Here is a 26,752-nt window from a genome sequence, read left to right as displayed (position 1 = left end):
TATAACTATTGATCTTTATTATACAGAAATGTGATGGCAATTATACACTAAATGAGTGTTTGGCAGTGAACATTACACAGATTTGAAGTGATGACATCCTTATCTTATGGACATATAAAAATAAACATTGAGAGTTGCAAGAAAGAACTCAACTTCTATCCCCCCAACCAAGCTGAAGCTTTCCACAGGAAAACCTGGTTTCAATTCATGCCGAATTGTTCTAATGGGAAGACAAGCTAAGCCGCTAGATATCACATGGGCTGACTTTTGTACTTCTAGAGAGCCAGACTAAGGCTCTACTTGCTTCTCAAATTACAACTTATATCTCGACTAATCTAAGAGACATATGAAATGAAAACAGTAACAATGAATTAGACGAGTTTCATGGATCTAGGTAGGTTCAGGGGAGCAGATGAAGTTAGAGCAATTTACTTCTGATTAGGGGGATTTGGAATGAGTTCAAGTCATCTGTTTTGGCTGTGTGGCAGTCTGTTTCTCCCCGGCAGTCAACAGGGTGCTTGAAATCAGCACAACCAAGTGCTGGCCTCTTCAGAGCTCCCAAACCTAGGCTTTGTGTCAGCTGCCATTGACACTCAACTACCCATCTAAATAGCATCTCCTCTAACAAAGTCTCTTTTCACTCTCACTACTGAAGCAGAAACATTTAAAGTCTGACAGAATGAAGACCGTGTTGAAAGAAGACACAATTTGGAGGGTACCTGTAGATTAAATATAGACAGAATTACTGTCAAAGCCCTTAAATACAGGGAGAATTTTTTAACTTATATAGGAAATAAAAACAGGGATTATGAAGACATGGAGTTTGGTTACATTGTCTGGACTCAGTGCTGTTATTTAGGAATTGAAACTTAAAATTCCCTTAATCAGAGTAGAGATACTTAAAGTAGTCTGGAGCAAACAAGACAGTCACATGCTAAAGGATGAAAGAAAAGTCTTTAATTGTTGAGTGAGAGATGGTATCATATAGCCCTGGCTAGCCCTGAACTTACTAATCTAGCTGAGGTTGACTTTCAGCTCCAGATCCTTCTGCCACTATCTCCCAACTGCTGGGATGACAGGTGTGTCCCTCTACACCTGGCTTCAAAGATGTGAATTCTCCTGCTGCCTCCCTTCCCTACAAGTTCTAATGCTGGCTGCATGAAGGAGGTGACTGAGGCACATTGCTTTTTAAATTCAGACTTTGTCTTAATGATTGTGGAAGCAGGATAGTGCTAAAAAGGAGCATGGGATACATTTCTGCTTCTAGAACTATGGGTGTCAGGTCATCAGACTTGGAGTGTTTTCATTAGATAAAGATGAGAAAATCACAGGCAGGAGGCACAATCTCAGGGGCCAAAAATTAGTCTGATTTCTATTGCTCCTCATTCAAAGAGACAGCGATGTCAGTAAGCATCATTGTTTAGCAGAGTCAAAGAGACAAAGGCTGAGAAAACCTGAATAAGGGAGAAAAAAAATGGATATACAGTTTGCTCTTCATCTTCACATTTTGTTGCTGGAAAACTCTAAACCCCACATAGATACTCCTGTTGATCCAAAAGCACATTGGTTAAAACTAAACCCAGAAATGGGAGATATTTATTGGATGTGCGTGGCCTCACCGCTTTCATTTGGACATGGAATGGAAGTACGAGGAGAAATAGTCTGCTTAGAATGGTCATGGCCCATGACGAGGCCCTGAGGTTGTCCTCCCCAAGTCACGAGTCTGATTCAAAAAAGAGGAAAAAAGGATGACAATATCTCATTACACAACACTCAGTGATGGGGTCTCCGACAGTCACCAGCCACCAGAGGAAAGGAGAAACCCGCCTGCTGGCTTTAGGATTTGTTGAAGGCTGCCAGCACAGCCCAGATCATCTCTGTGGCACTGTGCTTTGTCCCTTCTACTTCGGGGTCCAGTTCTACTAGGTCCTTGGTTCGATTCATTGCCACATCATACTTGTCATCTGTCAGACAGGAGAAGACGTTCTCCAGCACGTCGGAGGAGTGGGCCAGCACGAGCAGGGCCAGCGTCCGCCTGTCCATGCGCTGAGGGTCCTTCACCCACCGCTCTAGCACACTGTCTTGAAGCTTTTTCACGAGTCGCTGTTTCTCTGTTGTATTGGTCACTGGATGAGTGGTCATGTCAAAGAGCAGGAAGTTCTGCTTCTCTGTGGTTAGAATACCCTTCTCTACTAGATTCTTGGCAATTCGCTCTCGTACGTTTCTCAGCTGGTACTGTAATTTGAAGGGGTTCCATGTCTCACCTTTGGAAAACAGACAGAGGAAAACAAAAAGAAAAGGCCAGTTTGTTATTTGAACCATGTCTAAAAAGGTAAAAGCACAATCTCCATCCACGGGGGAACAATGCCAACTTTTTTTTTAAACCATCCTTCATGCTTTATGTGTTGGTTTGACTCCAAATGTATTTTACATTAAATGACCTTCAAAAATTGTCCTCACACATACATGAATGCACATGCACACACATGCACACACAGATAACAATATCTGCACACACACATGTGCATGCAAGAGCACACATATCATCATGGGCTTCTATGCTAGTATTCATGGAGTAAATTTTTTTACATTCATTTATTATTCAGTGTGCATGAAAGCATGTGTGCTATGGTACCTGTGTGGGGGTCAGAACTGGTTCTCTCCTTCCACCTTGTGGCTTCTAGGGATCAAACCTAGGTTGTGAAACTTGGCAGCAAGTACCTTTACTTGATCAAACCATCTTGACAGTCTTCCAGATTTTTTATTTTTGTCATTATAATTTTTTGTTGTTATTTGTACTTATGTATGTATGCAGGTGTCCACAGAGGCCAAAGAAGGTGTTGAATCCCCTGGAGCTGGAGTTATACGTTGTTGTGAGCCACCTGACATGGGTTCTGGGAACTGCATTCAGGTCCTCTGGAAAGAGCAGGAAGCACTCTTAACCACTGAACCATCTCTCTGGCCCCTTATTTCAGTTCATATATGACTTCTCTGTGATGTTGTTAATCGTTCTTGGATTTGTGTGTGTGTGTACATGGATGTCAGAGAACAGCCTCAGGTGTCATCCAGCCCTTCCTTACTCCCTTCCCTTTCTTTCAGACAGGGTCTCTCAGGTGGAAGGCCTACCCAGGAATGGTGAGCTGGCAATGTTGGGGCTCAAACTACCCCATTCTATCTTCTTTGAAGAGTAGAGGTCCTAGATTAGAAAATGAAAGACAAGAGGATGAGAGGCCACCATTCTACTACTAATAGAGCAAGAGGGTGTCACACTAGGAGAAACAGACTAAAAGTCTAAAGGAAGAAGGATTCCACAGCTGTACCCAAGAAGTCCATTTGATCAAGTGTAGAGAATCCTAAATCTTAAGGTGCTACTGAAAACCACAGACATCTTCTTGGTGCAGAATAATTGCCAGGATGCTGAGAGCAAATATCAACTGGCAAAGCCTCCTGGAATTTAACAGTAACCAGAGGAAAAAGCAGGAGAACCCTGCTGGAATCATGGTCAGCTCTGGTGGGTGCAAGGGTGTGTGCCTATACTAGATGCAATTGGAACAGGATTTGGGTGGGGCTTGATTAGAGGCTGTCACTGACACCAGGGGTTTAAGCATAACCTCTGACAGAACACATAACAGTAAGCTGTAGTGTGCCCCCTCACCACCAAATATCCTTCCAGAGACAACATCTCAGCATATACAGGGTGGCTTTGATTTCCTTATGTAGTTCAGGCTGGCCTCAAACTAGTGATCCTCCTGCCTCAGCTTCTCAAGTGCTAGGATAACAGGTATGCATTCCCATGCCCAGATAATAAGTTGTTGTAACTCTAAGACGCTAGGCTTAAAATATAATCATGTATCTCTGGTAGACTCTTCCAGGTTCTTCTGGAATGCTGATTTTCTACATTGCAGAAGCTCTATTTGACCTGGTGAAGCTGAGAAGACTGAGGTTTGCTTCCTCTGCTTAAAGGATAGATGCTGTATTTCTGATATGGTAGGCTGGCAACATTGGGACCCTAACTGTCCCATTCTAACTTTGAGGAGACATTCTATACTGGAAGAGGCAAGCTGTGTTCATAATCAAGACACTAGTCTTCCTCAGAAGAAAACAGAAAAGGAATTTCCAAGCTACTAGCCCTTATTCTTGTATGGGGCAAAAAAAGTAAACTTTCTGAATTATGTTACCTGTGTCAAAATCACATATCACACATATTCAACAGTAAAAGGGTAAGAAAATCTAATGAGTGGGGCTGGAATCCAGCTCAGTAGTTTAGCATGTGTGAGGCCTTAAAATGAATCCCCAAAAGAAAAGAACAGTAACATTTAATTGGGACAGGTATGGTACCTATGCCAGCAATCCCAGCACTTGGGAGGCAGAGCAGGAACATGAAGACTTCAGGGTTATCTTCAGCTATAAAATGAGTTTCAAGATCAGCCTAGGCTACATGAGATCCTGTATCAGTAAACAACGATTACAATAACAACAAAACTCCAAAAAGTGGGGCTGGAGAGATGGCTCAGGAGTTGAGAGAACTTGTTGCTCTTCTAGGACTTAGGTTTGGTTCTCAGCACCCACAATGGCAGTTCACAACTGTCTGTAACTCCAGTTCCAGGGAATCTGACACCTCTTTTCACTTCCACAGGCTCTGCACACATGTAGTACACTAATTACATGTAGGCAAACATTCATACACATTAAAAACCAAAATGTAATTGGTTAAAGGGGCTACGACAATTATTCTTCATTGTTGACTTGATTTAGAATCCCAGGAGAGGGCTGGCCAGAAGGTACAGCAGGTAAAAAGTACTTGCTGGGAGAGCCTGGTGACCTGGGCCTGATCCCTGGAAACTATGGTGGAAGGAGAGAATCAACTCCTGAAAGCTGTCCTCTTACCTCTCCATGAGTACAGTGGCATGTTAGCACACACACACACACACACACACACACACACACACACACACACACAAACACACACACAAATAAGGGGGACCGTTGAGATAGCTCAGTAGGTCCAGGCGCTTGCTGCCAAGCTTGACTATCTGAGTATGGACTCTGACCTAAATGGTGGAAGAAAACTGACTCCTATAAGTTGTCCTTTGACCTCCAGATGTGTGTTGTGGCGCCTGCTTGTGCACACCCCACATATCAACTATATAAATAGAAATTTAGTAACAATAAAAAGGAATTGCTGAGAAGGCACACTGCTGGCATGTCTGTGAGGGCATACCCAAGAGGTGTAGATGAAAGGAGAGACCCATCCTAGACACTGGATGTGTACCTAGACTGAGTAAAAAGAGACAAAGGAAAGCCTTTTGAGCACCAGTATTCATGTCTCTGCTTCCTGTCTCCCACTCCCAATGTTTACGCCAAAGTAAGTTCTCCTCTCTTAAACTGCTTCTTGGTCACAGCAATAAAAAAAGAAGGCCGGGCGGTGGTGGCGCACGCCTTTAATCCCAGCACTCGGGAGGCAGAGCCAGGCGGATCTCTGTGAGTTCGAGACCAGCCTGGGCTACCAAGTGAGTTCCAGGAAAGGCGCAAAACGTACAGAGAAACCCTGTCTCGGAAAACCAAAAAAAAAAAAAAAAAAAGTAATACAGGGTCTTTGGCAAAACCTTTAGCTAACAAGTGGCTTATTCTAACCCTTAACACTTAAAGGTAAGATTAAATGAGACCGGGGGGGGGGGGGGGGGGGAGGGAGGGAAGGAAGGGGGGAGAGGGAGAGAGAGAAGGGAGAGAGAGCGAGCGAGCGCATTGGAGAGATGCTTTAGCAGTTAGGAATGAATACTGCTCTTGCAGAGGATCCCAGCACCCATGTCAAGTGTCTCATGACTGCCTATAATGACAGCTATGGGGGGGGGGATTACACTCTCTTTTGGCCTTTGTAGGCATCAGCACTCACATGCTGATTTCCACATACAGACACAGACTCATAACATAAAATAAAAATCAGAGAAAAAAATCTCAACAGTGATATCAGAAGCTATATAACCATACAGAAATTCTGGAGTTTGAGAGAAAAATAAGCAAAATAAAAAATTTACTTAAGAGGTCAACAACAAAACTGAGCTAGCAAAAGAATCAGCAGTCTTGGAGACAACAGAGATTATGTAGTTTGAGCTAGGCATTGTGAAGAATGCCTGTAAAGCTCCTGGGCAGGAGAATCAGAAGTTCATGGTTATATTCTGCTACAGAGTAAGTCTGAGGCCACCCCAAGCTATGTGAAATCCTGTTTAACAATACAAAATGAGATTATGTAGTTTGAGGAGAGCCTCAGAGAAATGTGAGGTGCCCTCAGGACTGACACCTGTGTAAAAAGTACAGAGAAAGAAATGGTGGAAAGAAAGGGAGAGGAAATAAAAATGGCAGGATAATAAATCCCATATTCCACGGAAAACACTTGCCTACACATTTTGACCTCAATGAAGCCCACCTAGGATACATGTACAGAGAATGATATGTAAGCCAGGTACTAAGAGGCAGTCTTGGAAGGCGGGCTGAGAAAATGACTTGTCACATCAGAGCGGCAGTGAGATCAACAGCTGACGCAGAGTCAGAAGAAATGGGTCCAGAAAAGGAAAGTGGTTAGTTCAAAGCACTGACTAACCAAACTGTCAGCCAAAAGCCTTCTTTTCTTCCTTTCCACAGGTCTCTCTACGTAGACCTGGCTGTCCTGAAACTCACCTCCATCTCCCAAGTACTAGGATTAAAAGTGTGCCGCCACACCAGGAACTTCTCCATTTTTTACTGTTGATTTTGATGCAAGGATTCAGAAGGCTGTCCACAAACGGGGCCAGTGAGATAGCTCAATTGGCAAAGGCTCTTGCCAACCAAGCCTGACTACCTCAGTTTAATCCCCGGACCCAGAGGGTCAAAGGAGACAACCTCAGAGTTGTCCCCGGACCTCCACATGTGCACTATGTTGGTGGGGGTTGGGGGAGGGGCCATGTACATGTAGAAAAAACAAAGCAAGAAAACAATTTTTTTCCCTAGATAGGGTTTCTCTGTGTAGCCCTAGCTGTCCTGGAACTCACTCTGTAGACCAGGCTGGCCTCGAACTCACAGAGATCCACCTGTCTCTGCCTCCTGACTGCTGGGATTAAAGGCCTGCACCACCACACCCAGCTGAAAAAAAATTTAAATTGTTCACAAATGTTTACAGTAGCCTTGGTCCCAATAGCTAAAAAGTAGTGTAACCAAAAAAAAAAAAAAAAAAAAAAAAGTAGTGTAACTCAAATATCCATCAGCTAAATGACCAAACAAATGTGGCATATAAATTCATAAAATATTAGCTGTAAAAACAGATAATTCTGGGATATTCAAGATGGAAAGATTTTACTATGTCAATGCCCTGGTTGTCATCTCAATAAATATTATTATTATTTTGATAGGGTTTTACTATGAATACCAGGCTGATCTTGAAACTTTGCCTTAGCTTCCCACATGGTGAGGTTACAAGCTTTTGCTACTACAGCTGGTTTAACTTTTTTTTTTTTTTTTCGTTTTTCGAGACAAGGTTTCTCTGTGTAGCTTTGCGCCTTTCCTGGGACTAGCTTGGTAGCCCAGGCTGGCCTCGAACTCACAGAGATCCACCTGGCTCTGCCTCCCAAGTGCTGGGATTAAAGGCGTGTGCCACCACCGCCTGGCGTTTTAACTTTTTTTAAATAAAAAAATTTATCGTGTGTGTGTGTGTGTGTGTGTGTGTGTGTGTGTGTGTGTGTGCACTCTCATGAGCATGTGCACTCCCAAAGGGGCCAGAGAGGACATCAAATTTTCTGGAGCTATAGTTACAGGGGTTGTAAGCCGCCAGACATGGGTTCAGGAACTGAACTTGCATCCTCTTTGAGAGTAGTGTTCATTCTAACCATTGAACCATCTCTCCAGACTCTAATTTTTACTTTAGTTCTTATGCACATGCTTTTTTGGGGAGGGTACTGGGAATTAAACCCATTTTTTGGTGTTTTTTAAACAATGTTTCCAAATGTAACCCAGATTGGCCTTGAACTATCAGTAATTCTACAAGTACTAGGGTTATAGGTATATACCACCATTCCTGGCTAATAATGCTTTTTTAAAAAGTTTAATAAGCTTTACTAATGTTTATTTTAAAAAGGGTTGGTGAAATAGTTTGGCAGGTGAAAACACTTGGCACAAAGCCTAACAACTGAAGGTGGAAGGAGAGCCACCTCCAAACAGCTGTCCTCTGACCTTCGCATGTGCACTGCCACAGATCAGCACACACACAATCATAAAAATACATAAATACAAACAGCTGTCCTCTGACCTTTGCATGTGCACTCCCACACGTCAGTACACACACACACAATCAGAAAAAAATACATAAATACAAAGTTTCTTGGGAAGGTCTGGGAATAAAACTCAGTTGGTCCAGTGCTTCCCTAGCATCCTTGAAGTCCTGGGTTTGATCCTTAGCACCGCAGGAAGTAGAGTGATGGTTTATGCCTATAATCCTACACTTAGGAGGCGAAGGCAATAGGATTAGAACTTCAAGGTTATCCTCGGCTACATAGCAAGTTTGAGGCCAGTCTGGGATATATGAGATACTGTCTCAAAAAAAAAAAAAAAAAAAGTTCCTCGGCTGGATAAGTTCTGGATCATCCTTGGCTGCACAGCAAGTTCAAGGAAAGTCTGGGCCATCTGAGATCCTGTTAGAAAGCAAAACACCTTTCAGAGTAGGACTGCAGATGCTAAGCTGCCATGCTTGTGAAAGCTTTAGGTGCTGGTTAGCCACTACCTTACCTAGCACGCTGCTCTTGTCTATTTCCCTCTAACCTTACCTGTAGGCTAAGATAACCAAGGGTGGGGCTGGGGCGTGATTTTCAGTCAGCTCACCAGTGAGTAGCTCTATCCACGTCTGGACAGTTTCTGTTGGCTCAGTCGCTTTGATATGCTTGAGAGTTTCATCCAGCAAAACATCACCCGTTGGGCTGTCTGACTTTAGCAGGACCTTAAAGAAAGAAACAGAGGACACTGCTTCACTCAGATGAAAATCCTTCTGTGTACAATACACACACTGCTGGTTAGGAGGTGTCAGGAAGCGGAACAGACTGCCCATGTCATGGAAGAGTTTAATATGTAGTATGACTTCGTAGTAGGGAGACAAAATTACATCTGAACTGGGACCTAGTAGCAAATGCTATAAATAAAATGGACAAAAGATTCCATACTATCTTTCTGAGTTTGGAAAACCACTAATAAAGGCAGGAAGATAGGAAAAGTAAGTTAATTTGGGGGATTTTGTCAAGCCTGGCCTTTGACTGCTTTGAGAGAGCCAAGTTGAATTGGAGTTAGAGACAGTTGTTAGCCACCATGTGGGTATTGGGAACCAAACCTGGGTCCTCTGTAAGAACAACAAATGATTTAACTGCTGAACCATCTCTTCAGCTCTCAAATATTCTTATTCTTCTGAAATGTACTGTTGTTATTTGACTCTCCACAATTCAGAGGATAGTGTACCTTTCTGTCTAGGAGTCGCTTCTTACGCATGGTGGGAGGTTCCAGATAGATTCGACCCCGCATGGCGAGCTCTATCAGGATGCCTCCTCGAAGCCCAGAGGATATACAGTCGTTCCAGAAAGATGTGTAGCCCTAGGAGAGGAAAAAGAAAATAAAGAATATTCTGAAAGTAATACTGACTTCCAGCCAATACCTTAATAAGGTGTGATATTTTTGAGATTCTCTTCACATCACACTGCATGAACTCAAAGCAAGGTACAGAGTAAGATGAGGGCATGTTGTGCTATTGTTTGAGCAGTGCTTGGGACTGAACATAGGGCCTTACACATACTAACAAGTGCTCTATACTGAACCACTAGAATATTTCATTAGTCACTGAAATCTATTTTTTATTACATTTATTTGTTTATTCTACATTAGTGCCATGGTGAGCCTATAGAGGTCAGAGGACAATTTGGGAGTTGGTTCTCTCCTTCTACCATGTGGGCTCTGGGGATTGAACTCAGGTCGCTAGGTTTGGCAGCAAGTGCCTTTCTCTGTTGAACCATTTAGCCAGCTCTAATTGCCTTAATCTAAACACCCAAAATACTATTTTCTATTGGACTTTTTTTTTTTTTTTTTTTTTTTGGTTTTTCGAGACAGGGTTTCTCTGTGTAGCTTTGCGCCTTTCCTGGAACTCACTTGGTAGCCCAGGCTGGCCTCGAACTCAGAGATCCGCCTGGCTCTGCCTCCCGAGTGCTGGGATTAAAGGCGTGCGCCACCACCGCCCGGCTCTCTATTGGACTTTTGAGTTATTTAATGACTTTCTGATAAGATAAAAAGGTAGATTATTGAATCTACTTTTAAAAGGCAACTACTATTTTAAATATTTTACATTGGATTGGATTTTTGTATATTGTATACAAATTATATATAGATGCAAATTTGAGATTGATTTTGTTAGAAAATACTGTATATATATTTCTAATCTTGTTCAAGGTATTGTACCTATACAGTTCATTTAACAATGTAATGCAAATCCTAGTCCTTGAAAGTTATTATTACCAACTAATTAGGATATAAAGAAATGAAAGTAGTCATTACAATCAAACTTGTAGTTATGTTAGGTATGTTTTCAAGATCAAACAGATATATCTTAGATATACAGGTCATCTTCATATATTTCAGAGATCTATAGAACATGGCATTTAAGATGTTTTAATAACATAGATTTTTTTCTTTTTCTTATGACCATGAGACATGACTGCTCCTGGCAGCACCAATCTACTTCAGAGAAGATGATGGGCATTGAAGAAACTTCATAGAGTTTACTTTTTTTGTGGTAAAAGTTAGCCACTGGGCAAGAAAGTGCCCTTGCCTTGACTACTGACAGTATGCTGTCCAAAACGGACAAGCAGGACACAAAAGGACTGCCGATCCTTGCCAAAACAAGGTAGGAAGGCTCTTTAGAAAGTCCTGCTTCACAGAGGAGTCTATCAGATGTGCTAGGCCTGTAGGCCAAAGATGGATGCCCCAACGTTGCAGAGGAACCTTGGGTAACTGTCCAGGCAGCCTGATGTCCCTGTAATTAGGTAATATTTCACCCTTCTGGGGTCTTTGATGGAGGTGAAGACAAGATAGCTATAGTTTTCTTTAGTTATGATAAAAGATAAATTAGGTACAAAACTTTGGACTCACAAAGATAAGATAGATAATACAGTATTTTCTCCAATTTTGCAAAATACAAATAGACTGGATATTATAACTGTAATTCTTACTTGGTAACTTTTTGTTGTATATAATCTTACTATGTTAAAGTTAAAACCTTCCTTTTTAATTAGACAAAATAGGGGAAATGCTGTGGAATAATTCTCTTGTATATTGTAAAGATTTACTGAATTGGTTTAATAAAACACTGATTAGCCAGTAGCCAGGCAGGAAGTATACAGGTGGGGTGACCAAACTAAGGATGGGAAGGAGAAGGGTGGAGTGAGGGGTCGCCAGCCAAATGCAGAGGGAGCAAGAGATGAACTTGCCATGCTAATAAAGGTACCACCATGTGGCAAAGAATAAATAGAAATATGGGTTAATTTAAAGCTATGAGTTAGCTAGTAACAAGCCTGAGCTATAGGCCGAACATTTATTATTCATATTCAGCCTCTGAATAGGTTATTTGGGACTGGGCAATTGGGACAGGAAGCATCTGATTACAACTTCCTATGACTTGATATAAGTGGACAACTGCCATGTCAGATTTTGATTTCAATTGAATTCTGGTTTGAAACAAATATTTTTCTTACATTTATTTCTCTATTTATGGGGTGAGGTAGGGACATGCAGAGGTCTGAGGACAACTTTCAGGAGCTGAAAGTTGACTCTCTACAAAAGTTGACTCTCCTTTCACGATGTGGGTCCTGAAGATCACGTGGCTTGGTACTAAGTTGCCTTTCCACACTGAGCCATCTCCATGGCAGGAGTTTTGGTTTGGAAAGATTTGCAGGATGCTCTGAATTGCAGAGCAGTGCCAGGAAAGGCAGAAATGAAAGCATAAGCTATGTCTATTGTTTTGTTGTTGTTGCTCTTCCTAGGTGTAACGAGTCTTTCTCTGTCCCGCCAGCCAATTCCCAAATAATGACACGGAGACTTATTATGAAACCTCGGCCTATAACTTAGGCTTGTTCTTAACTAGCTCTTAAACCATTTATATTAATCTATGTTCTATCACGTGACATTACCTCTCTTTCATCTTGCACCTCTTGTTTCCTCTCCATGTCTCCTGGTGTCTTGTGCCCCTAGATTCTCCTCCTCTTCCATTCTCTTCCTGGAAATCTTGCCTATGCCTCCTGCCTCGCTATTGGTTCTTCAGCTTTTTATCACACCAATCACAGCAAATACATATTCACACAGTATACAAATATCCCACATTTAGGTATGTATTATTTGCAAATTTTCCGTCCCTTTGTGTGTGTGTGTGTGTGTGTGTGTACTGTGACTGAGCTCAGGGCTGTGTATATGCTAAGCTACATCTCTATCTGAACAAACTATTGTGATGCAGGCACTGGACAAACCCACTGATTAGTTACAGGCTCTGGATATGTTACTTAACCTTTCTGAAGCCCAATGTCTTTATTGATAAAATAGGGAAACTAATATCTATTTTTATAATTTGTTGTGAGGACTCAATAAAATAAACTATATGAGAAAGGGTTGAGTATAAGGCATGGACTACAAAAAATACATGTTAGTTCATACACAAAGATGTAAGTCAGCCACTACCAAAAGGAGCCAAGAATCTAGCTGGAAACTTAAATAAAAGCTGAACGGAAAGAGTGGAAGAAATAGGCTTAAACAGCTGATAAAAGTTTAGTTTGTAACACCAATACATATAAAATAAAAAGAAGTCTCAAAAATGTCGGGCGGTGGTGGCACACACCTTTAATCCCAGCACTTTGGAGGCAGAGACAGGTGGATCTCTGTGAGTTCGAGGCCAGCCTGATCTACAGAGCTGGTTCCAAGAGAGCTAGTGCTGTTACACAGAGAAACCCTATCTCGAAAAAAACAAAAAATACCCCCCCCCCAAAAAAAAACAAAAAAACCCAACCAAACAAATAACAAAAGATTTATTTATGTGAAAAGCTGGACAGTGGTAGTGCATTCCTTTAATCTTAGAACTCAGGAGGCGCAGGCAGATCTCTGAGTCTGAGGACAGTCTGGTTGCAGGACAGTCAAGGCTACACAGAGAAAACCTGTCTCAAAACAAAAACAACAACAACAAAACCCTATACAACCAAAAAATGGGGCTAGGGAGATGGCTCAGCCTTTAAGAGCACTGACTGCCCTCCCAGAGAACCCAGATTCAATTCCCAGCACCCACGTGGCAGCTTACAATTGTCTGCAACTCTAGTTCCAAGGGATCTGACCCCCTCACAACAGACATATATGCAGGCAAAACACCAATGTACATAAAATAAAAATAAATTATAAACAAGGAACCTCCCAAACAAACAAATATTTACTTATGTGTCTTAGTGTTTTGCTTGTTTGTATGCATGTGTACTATGTGCAAGCCTGGTGCCTACAGAAGTCAGAAGAGGGCTTCGGACCTCCTGGAACTGGAGTTATGGATGATTTGAGAGGTGGGTACTGCGAACTGAACCTGAGTCCTCTGCAAGAGCAACAAGTGCTCTTAACAACTGAACCATCTCTCTAGCATCTACTTAGTTATATTTTATGAGACAGGGTCTAATACAGCCTAGGCTGGCCTCAAACTATATAGCTTAAACATTTCTTCCTATGGGGGGCATGATAGCACACACCTTTAATCTTATCTACACAGAGAAATCTTGTCTCAAAAAAAATTTTTTTTTCTTCCCGCTTCCACATCCAGAGGCATGTGCCACACCATACTAGCTTTATGCAGTTTATGCAGTTCTGCAGATCTAGTCAGGGCTTCATTTTTATCAACAGAGCTATAGAAAGAGACCAGCTGCTCTTAGGTCTCCCTCTTCTGGATCATTATATTTTAACTATCACCAATTATTTTAAGTGTTTTTGTTTATATTTACTTATTTATGTATGTGAGTAGTTTTCCTACATGTATGTCTGGGTACCATGTGCATGACTGCTGCCCATAGAGGCCAGAAGAGGGTGTTGGATCTCCTGGAATTGGATGGTTGTGAGCTACCATATAGGTGCTGGGAATTGAACCCAGGTCCTCTGGAAGAGCAGTCAGTGCTTTTAACTGCTGAGCCATCTCTCTAACCGCATATTTTTGTTATATATTTTTAACAATTTTATTTATATTTATCAATTGACTTTTTTTCCTGAAAGGGTCATGCTATAAAGACCAGGCTAGCCTTGAACTCATGACAATTCTCTTGCCTCACAAGTGCTGGGATTACAGGCATTCAGCATGATATAGGTATATGTAGTGCTGGGAATCAAACCTAGAGCTTCATGTATGCAAGCCCTCTAGCACTTAAGCTACCTACCCAGGCCCACTTGCAAACTCCACTTTCTATTGAGTGCTCTGGATGTTTTTCTTTCTTTTCTTTCTTCGTCTTTTTTTTTCAAGATAGGGTTTCTCTGTGTAGCTTTGGAGCCTGTCCTAGAACTGGATCCATAGAACAGGCTGGCCTCGAACTCACAGAGATCTGCCTGCCTCTGCCTGGGATTAAAGGCATGCACCATGGCTGGGCAGTGGTGGCGCACGCCTTAAATTCCAGCATTCAGGAGGCAGAAGCAGGCGGATCTCTGTGAGTTCAAGGCCAGCCTGGGCTACACAGTGAGATCCAGAACAAGCTCCAAAAGCTACACAGAGAAACCCTGTCTCAAAAAAACAAAAACAAAAAAGGCTACCACCACCCAGCATTCTTTTCTTTCTTGTTTATTTATTTTTTAATAAGACTGGGTTTCAGGTAGCCTATGTTGTCCTGGAATTCAATATGTAACTGAGGGTTACTTTGAACTTTTGATTCTCTTGGTGTCTGTATTGCTGGGGATTGAACCAAAGAGGTTCATGCATGCTCATGAGCACTCTAGACACTGACCCGTATCATATCCAGCCCTTCTTGTTAAGTGCTCTAAATGCCTTTGTACACATGGAACCAATGTTGTTCCTTCTCCAACTTCTCTTTGCACTTAAGGACTGAGTGCAGGGATCACATCTGTGTAACATTTTCTAAAGTTGTTTTTCTCTCCACTCCATCATCTGGGTTATGCTTCTTACCTGAATGTGCCTAGACACACACACTTCTTTTCTAAGCCTCTGTTTTATATCATGGCTAGCTTGTTTGTCTTTACTATACCTTAAGAATAGAATATCTTTGCTGGGCATGGTGAAGTATGCCTTTAATCCACTTAAGTGGATCTCTGTGAGTATAAAGCCAGTCCTTGACTCAAAAAAAGAAAGAATGATATCCTTTATGATTGACATATATTATCTGCTCAATACATTATTTTTTTTCTGTAGTGGTGGGGATAAAACCTAAGGCACAAACTTTCAATCATAAATTTATCAATTCAAGAAATGTTTGTTAGGGTTAGGCATGGTAGCACATGTACTTGGAAGGTGGAAAGCCTAGCCTGGGCTACATGAGATGCTGTCTCAAAAATCTAAAGTAGGAAAAAGCAAGTAAGCAAATATGTTAGCTTGCAAAAACCTCAGCTAAGGTCATAAACATTCATGAGACATCTCTGTATTTCCTAAGGGCCTGAGATCTTTGACCCAAGGCAGGGGTTACTTTTCTCTCCTGCCCAAGCCATGGCCACTCCAGGGACACACTAGATTCCTCTTTAAGGAAAGTATAGAGTATATTTTTTAGCTTAATATTTGATTTTTATACAATTTAGCTGCTCAATTAGATTGTTAAACTATAATTTGCTTCAGAACAGACAGTTGACTCATGTACAACATACATATCCTCAACAGGTGTGCAAACATCATAGCTAGAATTAACTGGAGAGAATTTTTCCTTTTCCATTTCTTCCTTGTCACATGTAGCGTCTGTTTCAAGGACAATTCAGATTGTCAACAGAATTATAGAAGAGAAGCACTGTAAATAAGGACACAATGGCAACCAGGATGTAGTTTTTTTATTTTTGTTTTGAGACAGGGTCTCCTATAGTCCAGATTAGCCTTGAACTCACTGTAGTTGAGGATAACTCTAAATGGAAACTACTACTACTTCTACCTCTGGAATGTTAGATTATAGGTGTGCACCACTATTTACTGGTGACTGGACTCAGGGCTTTGTGAACATTCAGCAAGGACTTTTACCAACTGAGCTATACTCCAGGCTCGTAGGAACTCTTTAAATATTACTCTGTCCCATCACAGCATCTCAAAACATGTGAAACTCTCTAAATGAGTCATTAAACTCAGTAATATGCAATAGAAAAAAGTGTAAAAACATACTTAGTTTAAAAATTAAAAGCACTTGTGGAACTATAACATCAATTTAGAAAAGATAATGACTGAGGAAAAAAAGCGGTAGGCATATGTCCCATCTATGAAGACCACAGATGACAATACAGACCATCATATCAGTGTCATAATGAGATGTAGAGTAGCCAGGGAGAAAGGACTATATGGTTCCTTACCTTTCCAAGGTTATTTTCTCCTCATGTACATAGTTTGGTAAAATCTCAAACTACCTATGCATACACAGCTAAGAGTCTATGCTAAAGGGCCAATGCTTTGGAATGCCCGAGCAGAAGAACTACCACACACAAAGGTCACCACTGAATCACTAAAATACATTACCAGAAGTTACATATATGAGGAAGAAAAAAGAAAACATTTTGGGGCTTGTGAGAAAGAGACAGACGGAATTGCATACTACCCCAGTACCAGTGGGGGACTGTCCTAGGACACTTGCAGGCTGACAGCTTTAAAACCACACCACCACCACCAAAAAACTCCTGTTGTGGGTGAAGGGTTGAGAGAGGGTCTTACTTTGTAGCCCAGGCTAGCCTTGAATTCATCGTATAGACCAGGATGCAATGGACAGATATCCTGCTACTTCTACCTCCCGAGTGTTGTAATTACAGGCATGTAACGCAATACCTGGTCAGAATGAGATCTTTGGATAGTAATTTTGTTTTGTACTGATTATAAAAATAGGTAATTTTTAAAAAGAAAAAAGCCCACATGAAAACACTTAATTTACGGCTGGGCAGTGGTGGTGCACGCCTTTAATCTCAGCACTCAGGAGGCAGAGCCAGGCGGATCTCTGTGAGTTTGAGGCCAGCCTGAGCTACGGAGTGAGTTCCAGGAAAGGCACAAAACTGCACAGAGAAACCCTGTCTCGAAAAACCAAAAAAAAAAAAAAAAAAAAAAAAAAAAAAAGAAAACACTTAATTTAAAAAGTAAAAGCCTAAACCAGGTATGGTGGCCCACAACTTTAATCCCAGCACTCTGGAGGTAGAGACAAATAGATCTCTAAGTTAGAGGCCAGCCGGCTCTACATGGTGAGTTCCAGGCCAACCAGACAGCCAGGGAGGGCTACATAGGAAAACCCTGTCTTGAAAAACCAAGGGAAAAAAAAACCCCAAAAACAAAAAACCTCCTTCAGGTGACTATTATAACTAGTTTAGTGGGTAATTTTTCTAATTTAACACATATTTATTTGTATACCAAAAAAAAAAAAAAAAAAGGAGGGCTAGGTATATAGCTTAGTTGGTAGGGTTCTTATCTAACATGGAAGAAGTCTGGGTTTGAACCCTAGCTCTGCATAAAAAACAAAAACAAAACCAAATCAGATCTAGTGGTTCTTGCCTGAAATTCTAGCATTGGGGTAGAAGCAGGATGACTGGAAAGTCAAGATCATCTACATTGTGACTTCGAGACCAGCCTGGTGTAAATGAAAACCTGTCTTTAAAAAAAAAGATGAAGAGCCGGGCGGTGGTGGCGCACGCCTTTAATCCCAGCACTCGGGAGGCAGAGCCAGGCGGATCTCTGTGAGTTCGAGGCCAGCCTGGGCTACCAAGTGAGTTCCAGGAAAGGGGCAAAGCTACACAGAGAAACCCTGTCTCGAAAAACCAAAAAAAAAAAAAAAAAAAAAAAAAAAAATGAAAAGAAAGGTAATATTCTTTTGTCATTGTATTTCTAAATAAACCCCTAAGAGAAACATTTTAGTTAAAGATTATACATAATTATGATAATTTTGATACTGTAAAAAGCCTGAGCAAAAGGAGTTCATTACATACAAAGAGTCAACACTTTATACGGAATTTCCAATTAGTCAAGTATTCAAAGTGCCCTTCCTTAGTCAAACATCCTGGAAGACACACCTTAAAACAACCATGAATGTTAAATATCTTAGAGTTGGCAGCTGAGAGTGGCAAATGGAAATGAGGAAGCAAAGAAAAAAAAAATAAAGCATCATTAAAAACCAGGCATCCAGCTGAGAACGGTGTCACTGCTCATCTATAACCCCAACACTGGAGAAGTGGAGGCAGAATGGTCAGTAGTTCAAGGTCATCCATGACTACAGAAATCAAGACCAACCTACACTACAAGAGACCCTGTCTCAAAAACAACTACCCCAAACACCAGAGGCCATCCTGAGTTACATGGTGATTTCCAAGACAGTGAGAGCATTTAAAAAACCCAAAACCAACTGGGCCTGGAGAGATAGATGGCTCAGTAGTTAAGAGGACCTGGTTCGATTTCCAGCACCTACATGGCAGTTCACAAGTCTGTAACTCCAGTCTCCAGGGATCCAACACCCTCTTCTGGCCTCCATAGGCACTGCACACACTTGGTACACAGACATAACAGGCAGGCAAAACACCCATATACATAAATCAAATATAAAGAAGAAGATTTTTTAACCCCCCACCCCAAATCTTAGAAAATGCTTATGATAAAGTTGAATAAAAAATGCTGGGAATTAATGTAATTCAATCCTCTCTACTTCAAACCAGGATTCCTTTCTGGTTTGTTTTTTTTTTTAAATCCTGATACAGGGTTTGGCTATGTAACTCCTGTTTGGTCTGAACTTACTACGTAAAACAGGCTGGCCTTTAACATTCAGACAGCTGGGACTACAGGTCTGTGACACTGAACTCTGCTGTGAGCTCCCCAGTAAAGATGCTGGGAACAGAACTCAAGTCACGTGGAAAAGCAGTATGTGCTCTAAACTGCTGAACCATCTCTCCATCCCTGATGATTAGTTTTAATTGTCAATTTGACATAATCTAGAATCACCTGTGAAGAACCCACCTTGAGTGGTACTATTACTTAGGAAGGAAATTCTGAACTCTTTTGAGAAAGAGAGCTAAACACTAGAATGTATGTATTAATTTTTCTCTGCTCTTGACTGGGTATGATGTGACAAGTTGCTTCAAGTTCCTATCCTTGACAGAATGGAATGTAACCTGAAATTATGAACCAAATAAACCTTGTTTCCTTTAAGTTGCTTTGGTCAGGGTATTTTTATCACAACCACAGGAAAGGAAACAAAGCAGCCATTTTAACAGCAATAATTCCAGAGCAGAACCACTGTCCCCCCTTTCTATTCTGAAGAGTCAACATTACAATTCTTCACATAAACAATTTATTATTGTGAGTGTGCATGATGTATGTGTAGGCACTCATACCATGTGCATGTATGGAGGCAAAAGGTCAACTTTGTGGAGTCAGTTCTCTCCTATCTCGCTCGGAAGTTCAGAGCATTGGCTGTTTTTACAGAGGAATTGGGTTTGACTCCAAGCACCCATATGGCAGCTAATCATCTGTAACTCCAGTTCCAGGGGACCCAGTGCCGCCTTCTGGCCTCTGCAGGTACTGCACACATATGGTAATCACATACATGCAGACAAACACTCATACACATAAAAATAAATCTTAAAATACTTAAGTGTTTGTATGATATTTGTTTTCAAGCTCCTTTGTTAACCTAAGAGTAAATTTAAATGTAAACTCCCAGATAATCATTTTGCTTCGACCCTCATAAAGAGAGAATATTCCCTACCTTGCAGGGCCAAGCAAGTAAAGCATTTAAAAAAATGCACAAGCTAATCCAACTATGAAGGAGACAAAAGGCTCACAGTAAATTTACAGGCTCAGTGGGCCAAGCAAGTAAAGCATTTAAAAAAACGCACAAGCTAATCAAACTATGAAGGAGACAAAAGGCTCACAGTAAATTTACAGGCTCAGTGGTTATAGCCAAAGGCCCAATTTAAATGGTAGGTGGATTTATCTTAATTTTGGTATCATATATTTTAGAACAGTGTGCATTTTAGAACTGGGAGGAACCAGGAAGGAAGTAGCTTAAGCTTTATTCTCCTACTGTCAAAATAGAACTTTGATCTCTGGCTCATTTCTTTGGGCTTTAAAACTGGATATAATAATGAGCAAGACAAAGTTCTTCTTTTTTAATAGCCCATGTAAAGTGCACACACAAAGGTAAATGGCCCTTCTAATATACTTGCACTATTCACAATGAGCAACAACTACTGACAAGACTCAGTGTTCATTCTACACAATCAGGAAACTAAAAGGAAAATGCAGGTAGTGACCTAAATTAGATTTTCAATCCCTCCCCCCACCCCTCACCCTCCACCCCCCACCCCCACCCCCCAGACAGGGTTTTTCTGTGTAACAGCCTTAGCTGTCCTGGATCTTGCTCTGTAGACCAGGCTGGCCTCGAACTCACAGAGTTTCACCTGCCTCTGCCTCCCAAGTTCTGGGATTAAAGGCGTGCACCACTACTGCCCAGCAGACTTTCAATTTTTTAAAATTTTCATTAAAAATTTTTTTGGAAACAGGTTCTCATGTAGCTTAAGATGACCTCAGACTCCCTCTGGAGAACAGGATAACCCTAAATTTCTGATCTTCCTTACTCCACTTCTTGAGTGGTCTGGGGTTTCGGTACTTAGGGTCAAACCAAGAGCTTCCTGTATAGTAAGCAGTCACTTTATTAAGTGAGCTGCATTCCTGGCTCAAGTTTTGGTTAAGGGAGATAGGGCCTTACTATGTAGCACTGCCTTAGCCTCCTATGTGCTGCAATTATAGGCATGAGCACCACACCTGACTCTGGAAACATAAGCTTAAAAAATTGTCACCAAAAGGGGTGGTGAGATGGTTCAGTAGGTAAAGGTGCTTGCCATGAAGGCTGACAAGTTAGATTTCATCCCTGGGACCCACACAGCGGAAGGAAACAACTACACACACTCTAAATAAATGTAAAAACAAAATATCATTGGAGAATAAGAGAACCAACTTTCATAAATTGTTCTCTGACCTCTGTACACTGTGGCATGCTCACATACTCACACATACACACATAATATACACACAACTCACACAAACAAATAATTGTAAAAAATTTTTAAAAATTATTACCAAGTTAAAACTAATAGGCTCGCTTCTCTTATAGGTGTTTTGTTTTGTTTTTGTTTTTTGCTCCCCCCCCCCCCCCAGACAGGGTTTCTCTGAGTAGCCTTGGCAGTCTTGGAACTCAATCTGTAGACCAGGCTGGCCTCACAGAGATCTGCCTGCCTCTGCCTCCTGAGTGCTGGGACTCTAATAGATACCAAAACTCTTAGCCAGACAGTGGTGGCACATGCCTTTAACCCCAACACTCGGAAAACTATCTCAAGACCAATCTACTACAAAGTAAGTGTTCTCTCTAGGAAGAAACAGGAGGATTGCTGTGGGTTTGATGAGGGTCTGGTCTAGCTAGTGAGTTCTAGTACAGTTAAGAATTCATAGCAAAGCCAGGAGGCGGTGGCACACACCTTTAATCTCAGCACTCGGGAGGCAGGGCCAGGCGGATCTCTGTAAGTTCGAGGACAGCTGGGCTACAGAGTGAGTTCCAGGAAAGGTGCAAAGCTACACAGAGAAACCCTGTCTCAAAAAACAAAAAAAACAAAAAAAAAAAAAATTGTGTACTCTGAGAGACCTTTTGGGACCTGGAGAGATGGCTCAGAGGTTAAGAACACTGGCTGCTCTTCCAAAGATCCTGAGTTCAAATCCCAGCAAGCACACGGTGGTTCACAATCATCTACAATGAGATCTGGTGCCATCTCTGGCCTGCAGGCATACATGCGGGCAGAACACTGTATACATAATAATAATAATAATAATAATAATAAATTTAAAAAAGAATACATAGCAAAACTTGTCTCTAACAAAAAACAATGAAAGAAAATTGTTGGACTGGGGAATGTCACTCATTTGATAAGGTACTTGTCTAGCTTGAATGAAGCCCTGGGTTCAATTCCCAGAATTACATAAAACAGGCACAGTGACACATGCCTTAATCCCAGAACTCTGGAGGTGAAGACTGGAGGATCATCAAGGCCACCTTCTATATGGTGAGTCTTTGGACAGTCTGGGTTACATGAGACTCAAATAAAAAAATAAAATTGTTCTTTTTTTCTTTGAAACAAAGTTTCACCAAGTAATCTAGGCTGTACCCAAACTTGCTATGTAGCCCAGGCTGATTCTGAATCCTTGATTATACTGCCTTAAGATTCCTGAATGCCAGAACCGCACCATGACACTTGGCCTAAATTTTCTATGAGTAAGGAGAAATTTAGAAATAAAGAAATGAAATGATTATTTTGTTTTGCTTTTGAGACAGGGTATTGACATGTCACCTAGGTGGTCTTGGCCTCATTATGTAGTACAGGGTAGCCTTGGACTCTCTACCAACCCTTAGCCTTCCACGTATTGGGATAATAGGCATTACTTTTTTTTAAATGGGGGTTGATTTTTTAAAATTAATCTTCAGTGAGGCTGGTAAAATGACTCAATAGTTACAACAGGACTGCTTTCTGCTCCTCCAGACAACCTGAGCTCAGTTCCCAGCACGTACATTAGGCAGCCCACAAATGTCTATAACTCCAGCTCCAGGGGAATCTGACCCCTCTTCTGGTCTCTGCAGGCACTGACACACAAATGGAATATATTCACATAAATGTATACACAAATGAAAAACAAAAACAAAAACAAGCCCTTAATCAATTGTTTTTTATTTTTTTTTTTATTTTTTTTTTTTTTTGGTTTTTCGAGACAGGGTTTCTCTGTGTAGCTTTGCGCCTCTCCTGGAACTCACTTGGTAGCCCAGGCTGGCCTCGAACTCACAGAGATCCGCCTGGCTCTGCCTCCCGAGTGCTGGGATTAAAGGCGTGCGCCACCACCGCCCGGCCTTTTTTTTTTTTTTTTTTAATCAATTGTTATTTTTAAAGATCCACAGAAGAAAATGAAAAAACAAGAAAACAAAATAAAACCTATTGTTCTCCCACCCCTAACCCCCTTTTTTGGGGGGGGACAGGGACTCTCTACATAGCCCTGGCTAACCTGGAACTCAATATGCGCACTAGGCTGGCCTGGAATTCTCAGAGATCTGCTTCCCTCTGTCTCTCGAGTGCTGGGATTAAAGGTGTGTGTCACCACCACACCCAGATCCCCTTTGGTTTTATGAGACAGGGTTTCAAACTGTCAAGTACCTCAGTTCAACTCAGTATGTGGGTGAGATAACTTTAAACTCCTGGTCCTCCTGCCTCCACCTCCCCAGTGCTGGAATTATAGATCTGTATCATCAATCCTAGGCTGAAAAATATTATTTTTGATATAAGAAACTCAGTCATCATTTGTTTCCATAAAACAGATAGTCACACATATTTTCTGTTGTTTTTATTTGCTTATTTAATTTTGAGATAGGGTCTTGCTATATAGCCCTGATTAGCCTATAACTCATTGGGTACATCAGGTTGGCTTTGAACTCATGGTCTTGTCCTTATCTCCTGAATACTGAGCTCACAAGCCTATGCCACCATACCTGCTGTTGTTCTTGTCTTTTAAGATTCCTCAACGGGCAGTGGTGGCTCACACCTTTAAACCCAGCACTCATGAAGCTGAGTCAGGTGGATCTCTGAGTTCCAGGCCAGCTTGGTCTACAGAGTGAGATCCAGGACAGCCAAGGTTACAAAAGAGAAACCTTGTCTCAAAAATACAAAACAAAACAAAGCAAAGCAAAACAAAACAATGAAAGACTTCTCTTCCAGGCTCAAGAAGACTTGACTGAATGGGCCTCTTTTTCTTATTTAATAACAGATCATTACTCCACCATTAACCATTAAACTGAGCTGGGAAACTACAAGTGCTAACACTATGTTATCCATCTCTGTCCTCCATAATTTTTCAATTAAATTATACTTCAAATAATTATATTTTTGGATTTTACTTTGCAGATATTCTCTTTCCCATGTTCCTCCAAAATCAACGTGGCTAAAGTTTATTTCCTAAAACATTCTAAGATTTGTGTCTTTGAGCTAAACTTAGCAAACCTAATGTCATTACCTCTTTATCTTTTAGTCCCAGGAGCAATACTTCTTCCATAAGAGTTAGGCGGATATCCTTAGAGTCTCCAGGGTCTTCACTATCTGGACTCCTTTCTTGATTAGTGTCTTCTTCACTTTCTACTTTTTTTTCAGCGCTCTTACTGACTTCAGTTCGACGGGTACGGTGAGTTAATGTGGTCATTCTCACCTGTTTATGGAGAGATGTGAAAAACATCTGTGTTTTAGAAAATGAACAAATATAATCCACAGAAGACCTACACACACACACACACACACAGAGGAAAATATATAAGTGCAAATACAGAAAGAGGTAGTAAATAGGAACACTGGATAACATGCTCTCTTTTTCAAAGCATAACAGCTTAAATTCCAGAAAGCAATAAAAAGTGATCAACAGTAATTTAAAAGTCCATTAGAAATGACCATCTTTTCAGTATGCTTATTTCAACTACAACCCAGCAGTGAATTTCTACCACTATTACTCCTCTTTCCTAAAATGGGTCCCCAAGTTAAATAAGATGGAATAGCAAAACTTCATGAACACGTGGCCTTGAGTACACATAATTTATAATTTCTGTAAACAGTTAATGGCACATTATGGAATATACAAAAATATACATAACAAAAACCCCACATTACAATACTTTAAAATTATTGTGTGTACATAATATTTGTGGGTGCTTGTGCCATGTGCACATGTGGAGGCCAGAGGACAATTTTTTGGAGCCCTCTATCCTACCTTTATTTGGGTTTTGGGGATTGAACTCAGGTTGCTTGGCTTGTGCAGTAATTTCCTTTGCCCACTGAGCCATCTCTCCATGCCTGTGTTTTAATATTTTCTTTCTTTTTTTTTAAAGATTTATTTTATTTTAAGTATATGAGTTTTTTGCCTGCACGTATGTCTGTATTACTGCATGCATGCTTGGTGCCTGAGGAAGTGGTAAGCCTCCATGTGGATTCTGGGAATCAAACCTGGGTCCTTTGTAAGAACAAGTGCTCTTAACCACTGAGCCAACTTATTTTCTTTTTTCTATTTTCTTTTTTCTATCACAACAACTCATTTCATGCATTCATTTTGGAAATCACTAGAGTATAACACTTACGTGAATATCAAGTATAATAACTTAGCATCCTTGTTCTACCTGGCTATCTTGTGAATACACAAATAGCTACAAAAAAAAAATCCCGCAAGACTGTGAAAGCTTATCAAATTCTCAAAAGAAAATGAGGATGGAATGTGGCTCAGTGTTACAGCATGTGTTAGCATGTATAAGGTCCTAAGTGCCATTCCCAGCAATGGTAGAAAAAAATCAGAGTAGACACCCTTTTTTTCAGCTTTACACTCTAAATCACCTGTGATAAAGCTTAAAGTTAGCACATCTTATACAAATTTAAATGTCAATTTTTATCCTTAAAAACAAGCACTTAATATCAGCAATTATATACTTTTGAGATCAAAAGATCAGTATTTAAAAGATGCTATGGCTGCTCCTTGTTCTACCTTATAACAATTTTATCAAGTGTGTCTTGTTTTCTTTCTGCCTCTGATCCTTGTTATTCTGGGGTTCTTCCCCTTTCCCTTTTCTCCCTAAATGTTGTCCAGTCTTTGAAGGCCTACCGAAGACTCACTGTGAGGCCTTAAGGTCAATTTCTATCTCTCCATTATGCATATGTCCCATGGCGAGAACTGGTTTCTCTCTCAGCTGTACAGAAATTTATTCATACTTACTCTCTTTCAATATTTATCATAGTCCCTCTTTTGTTATGGCTGTATGTTAACTTAAACTTCTTGAGGGCTGAGATGTTGTCATCTTGAGTTTTTACATTTTCCATAGCAACTAGCACAGTATCGTTAACGTTGTAACCGCTCAATAAATATATACTCAGTAAAATGGACACTCAGAAAGGCATGTGTACATTAAAAATAGAAATACGCACTAAGTGTCTTACAAATAAATGTACAAGGATACATTTCAAATATAATTTTTGGTGGGAAGTAAGAAAAGTGAAGAAGGAACAGAACACGGAATAATGCCTTAGGGTACTAATTCTATTTGGCATTGAATCGGGGTTATTTCCAAACCCAATCCAAGAAACTTTACACCCTCGAGGGAATGGGGGCAATTTTCTTTGCGGAATTTATCATTTCCCCGTGGACACTTACTAGTTAAAACACATTATTTGAAGACATGATGACCAACAATGAGTAGTAAAAACCACCCTTTCTCTCTAAAGTAAAATATTGAGCAGCTCTGTTGGACGTTAAGAAGTGTTATTTTCTGTTCCTTACCTGACGTTGCTCTGGAGCTGCAGTGGGACGTAGGCTGCAGTTCGCACTCTCTTTTTGGAGGGCACCTGTTTCCCTCACCCCAGCCCGGTACTAGTAGGTGAAAAACTTCTCAGCCACGCAGAGAGCACAAACTTCCTGATCCTTCGATGCAGAGAGGGAATAACACATCAGCTTCCTCAGGATCACTAGGCAACCTAC

The 26,752-nt window shown here is 40.9% G+C and overlaps 1 protein-coding gene across 1 annotated transcript; it reads right to left on the bottom strand.

Annotated features, from left to right (window-relative positions):
- Golph3l (golgi phosphoprotein 3 like) lies at positions 1 to 26,752 on the bottom strand. The gene is made up of 5 exons (XM_052730945.1): positions 26,555 to 26,752; positions 24,263 to 24,451; positions 9,469 to 9,600; positions 8,845 to 8,959; positions 1 to 2,264 (listed from the first exon to the last, which is right to left on the bottom strand). The coding sequence occupies exons 2-5, from the start codon at positions 24,443 to 24,445 to the stop codon at positions 1,837 to 1,839; spliced, it is 858 nt and encodes a 285-aa protein (XP_052586905.1). The 5' UTR covers positions 24,446 to 24,451; positions 26,555 to 26,752; the 3' UTR covers positions 1 to 1,836.

The sequence above is a fragment of the Peromyscus californicus genome, unplaced genomic scaffold (genome assembly GCF_007827085.1).
Source record: "Peromyscus californicus insignis strain IS unplaced genomic scaffold, ASM782708v3 Scaffold_9__1_contigs__length_137607984, whole genome shotgun sequence".
Taxonomy (NCBI): domain Eukaryota; kingdom Metazoa; phylum Chordata; class Mammalia; order Rodentia; family Cricetidae; genus Peromyscus; species Peromyscus californicus.
This window is presented reverse-complemented; position numbering and strand designations above follow the sequence as displayed.

Coding starts and splice junctions, on each gene's coding strand:
- Golph3l (XM_052730945.1), bottom strand. CDS start 24,445: ATGACCACATTAACTCACCGTACCCGTCGAACTGAAGTCAGTAAGAGC. Junction 9,601..24,262: donor TGGGACTAAAAGATAAAGAG/GTAATGACATTA, acceptor TTCCTCTCCTAG/GGCTACACATCTTTCTGGAA. Junction 8,960..9,468: donor AGCGACTCCTAGACAGAAAG/GTACACTATCCT, acceptor TCTTTCTTTAAG/GTCCTGCTAAAGTCAGACAG.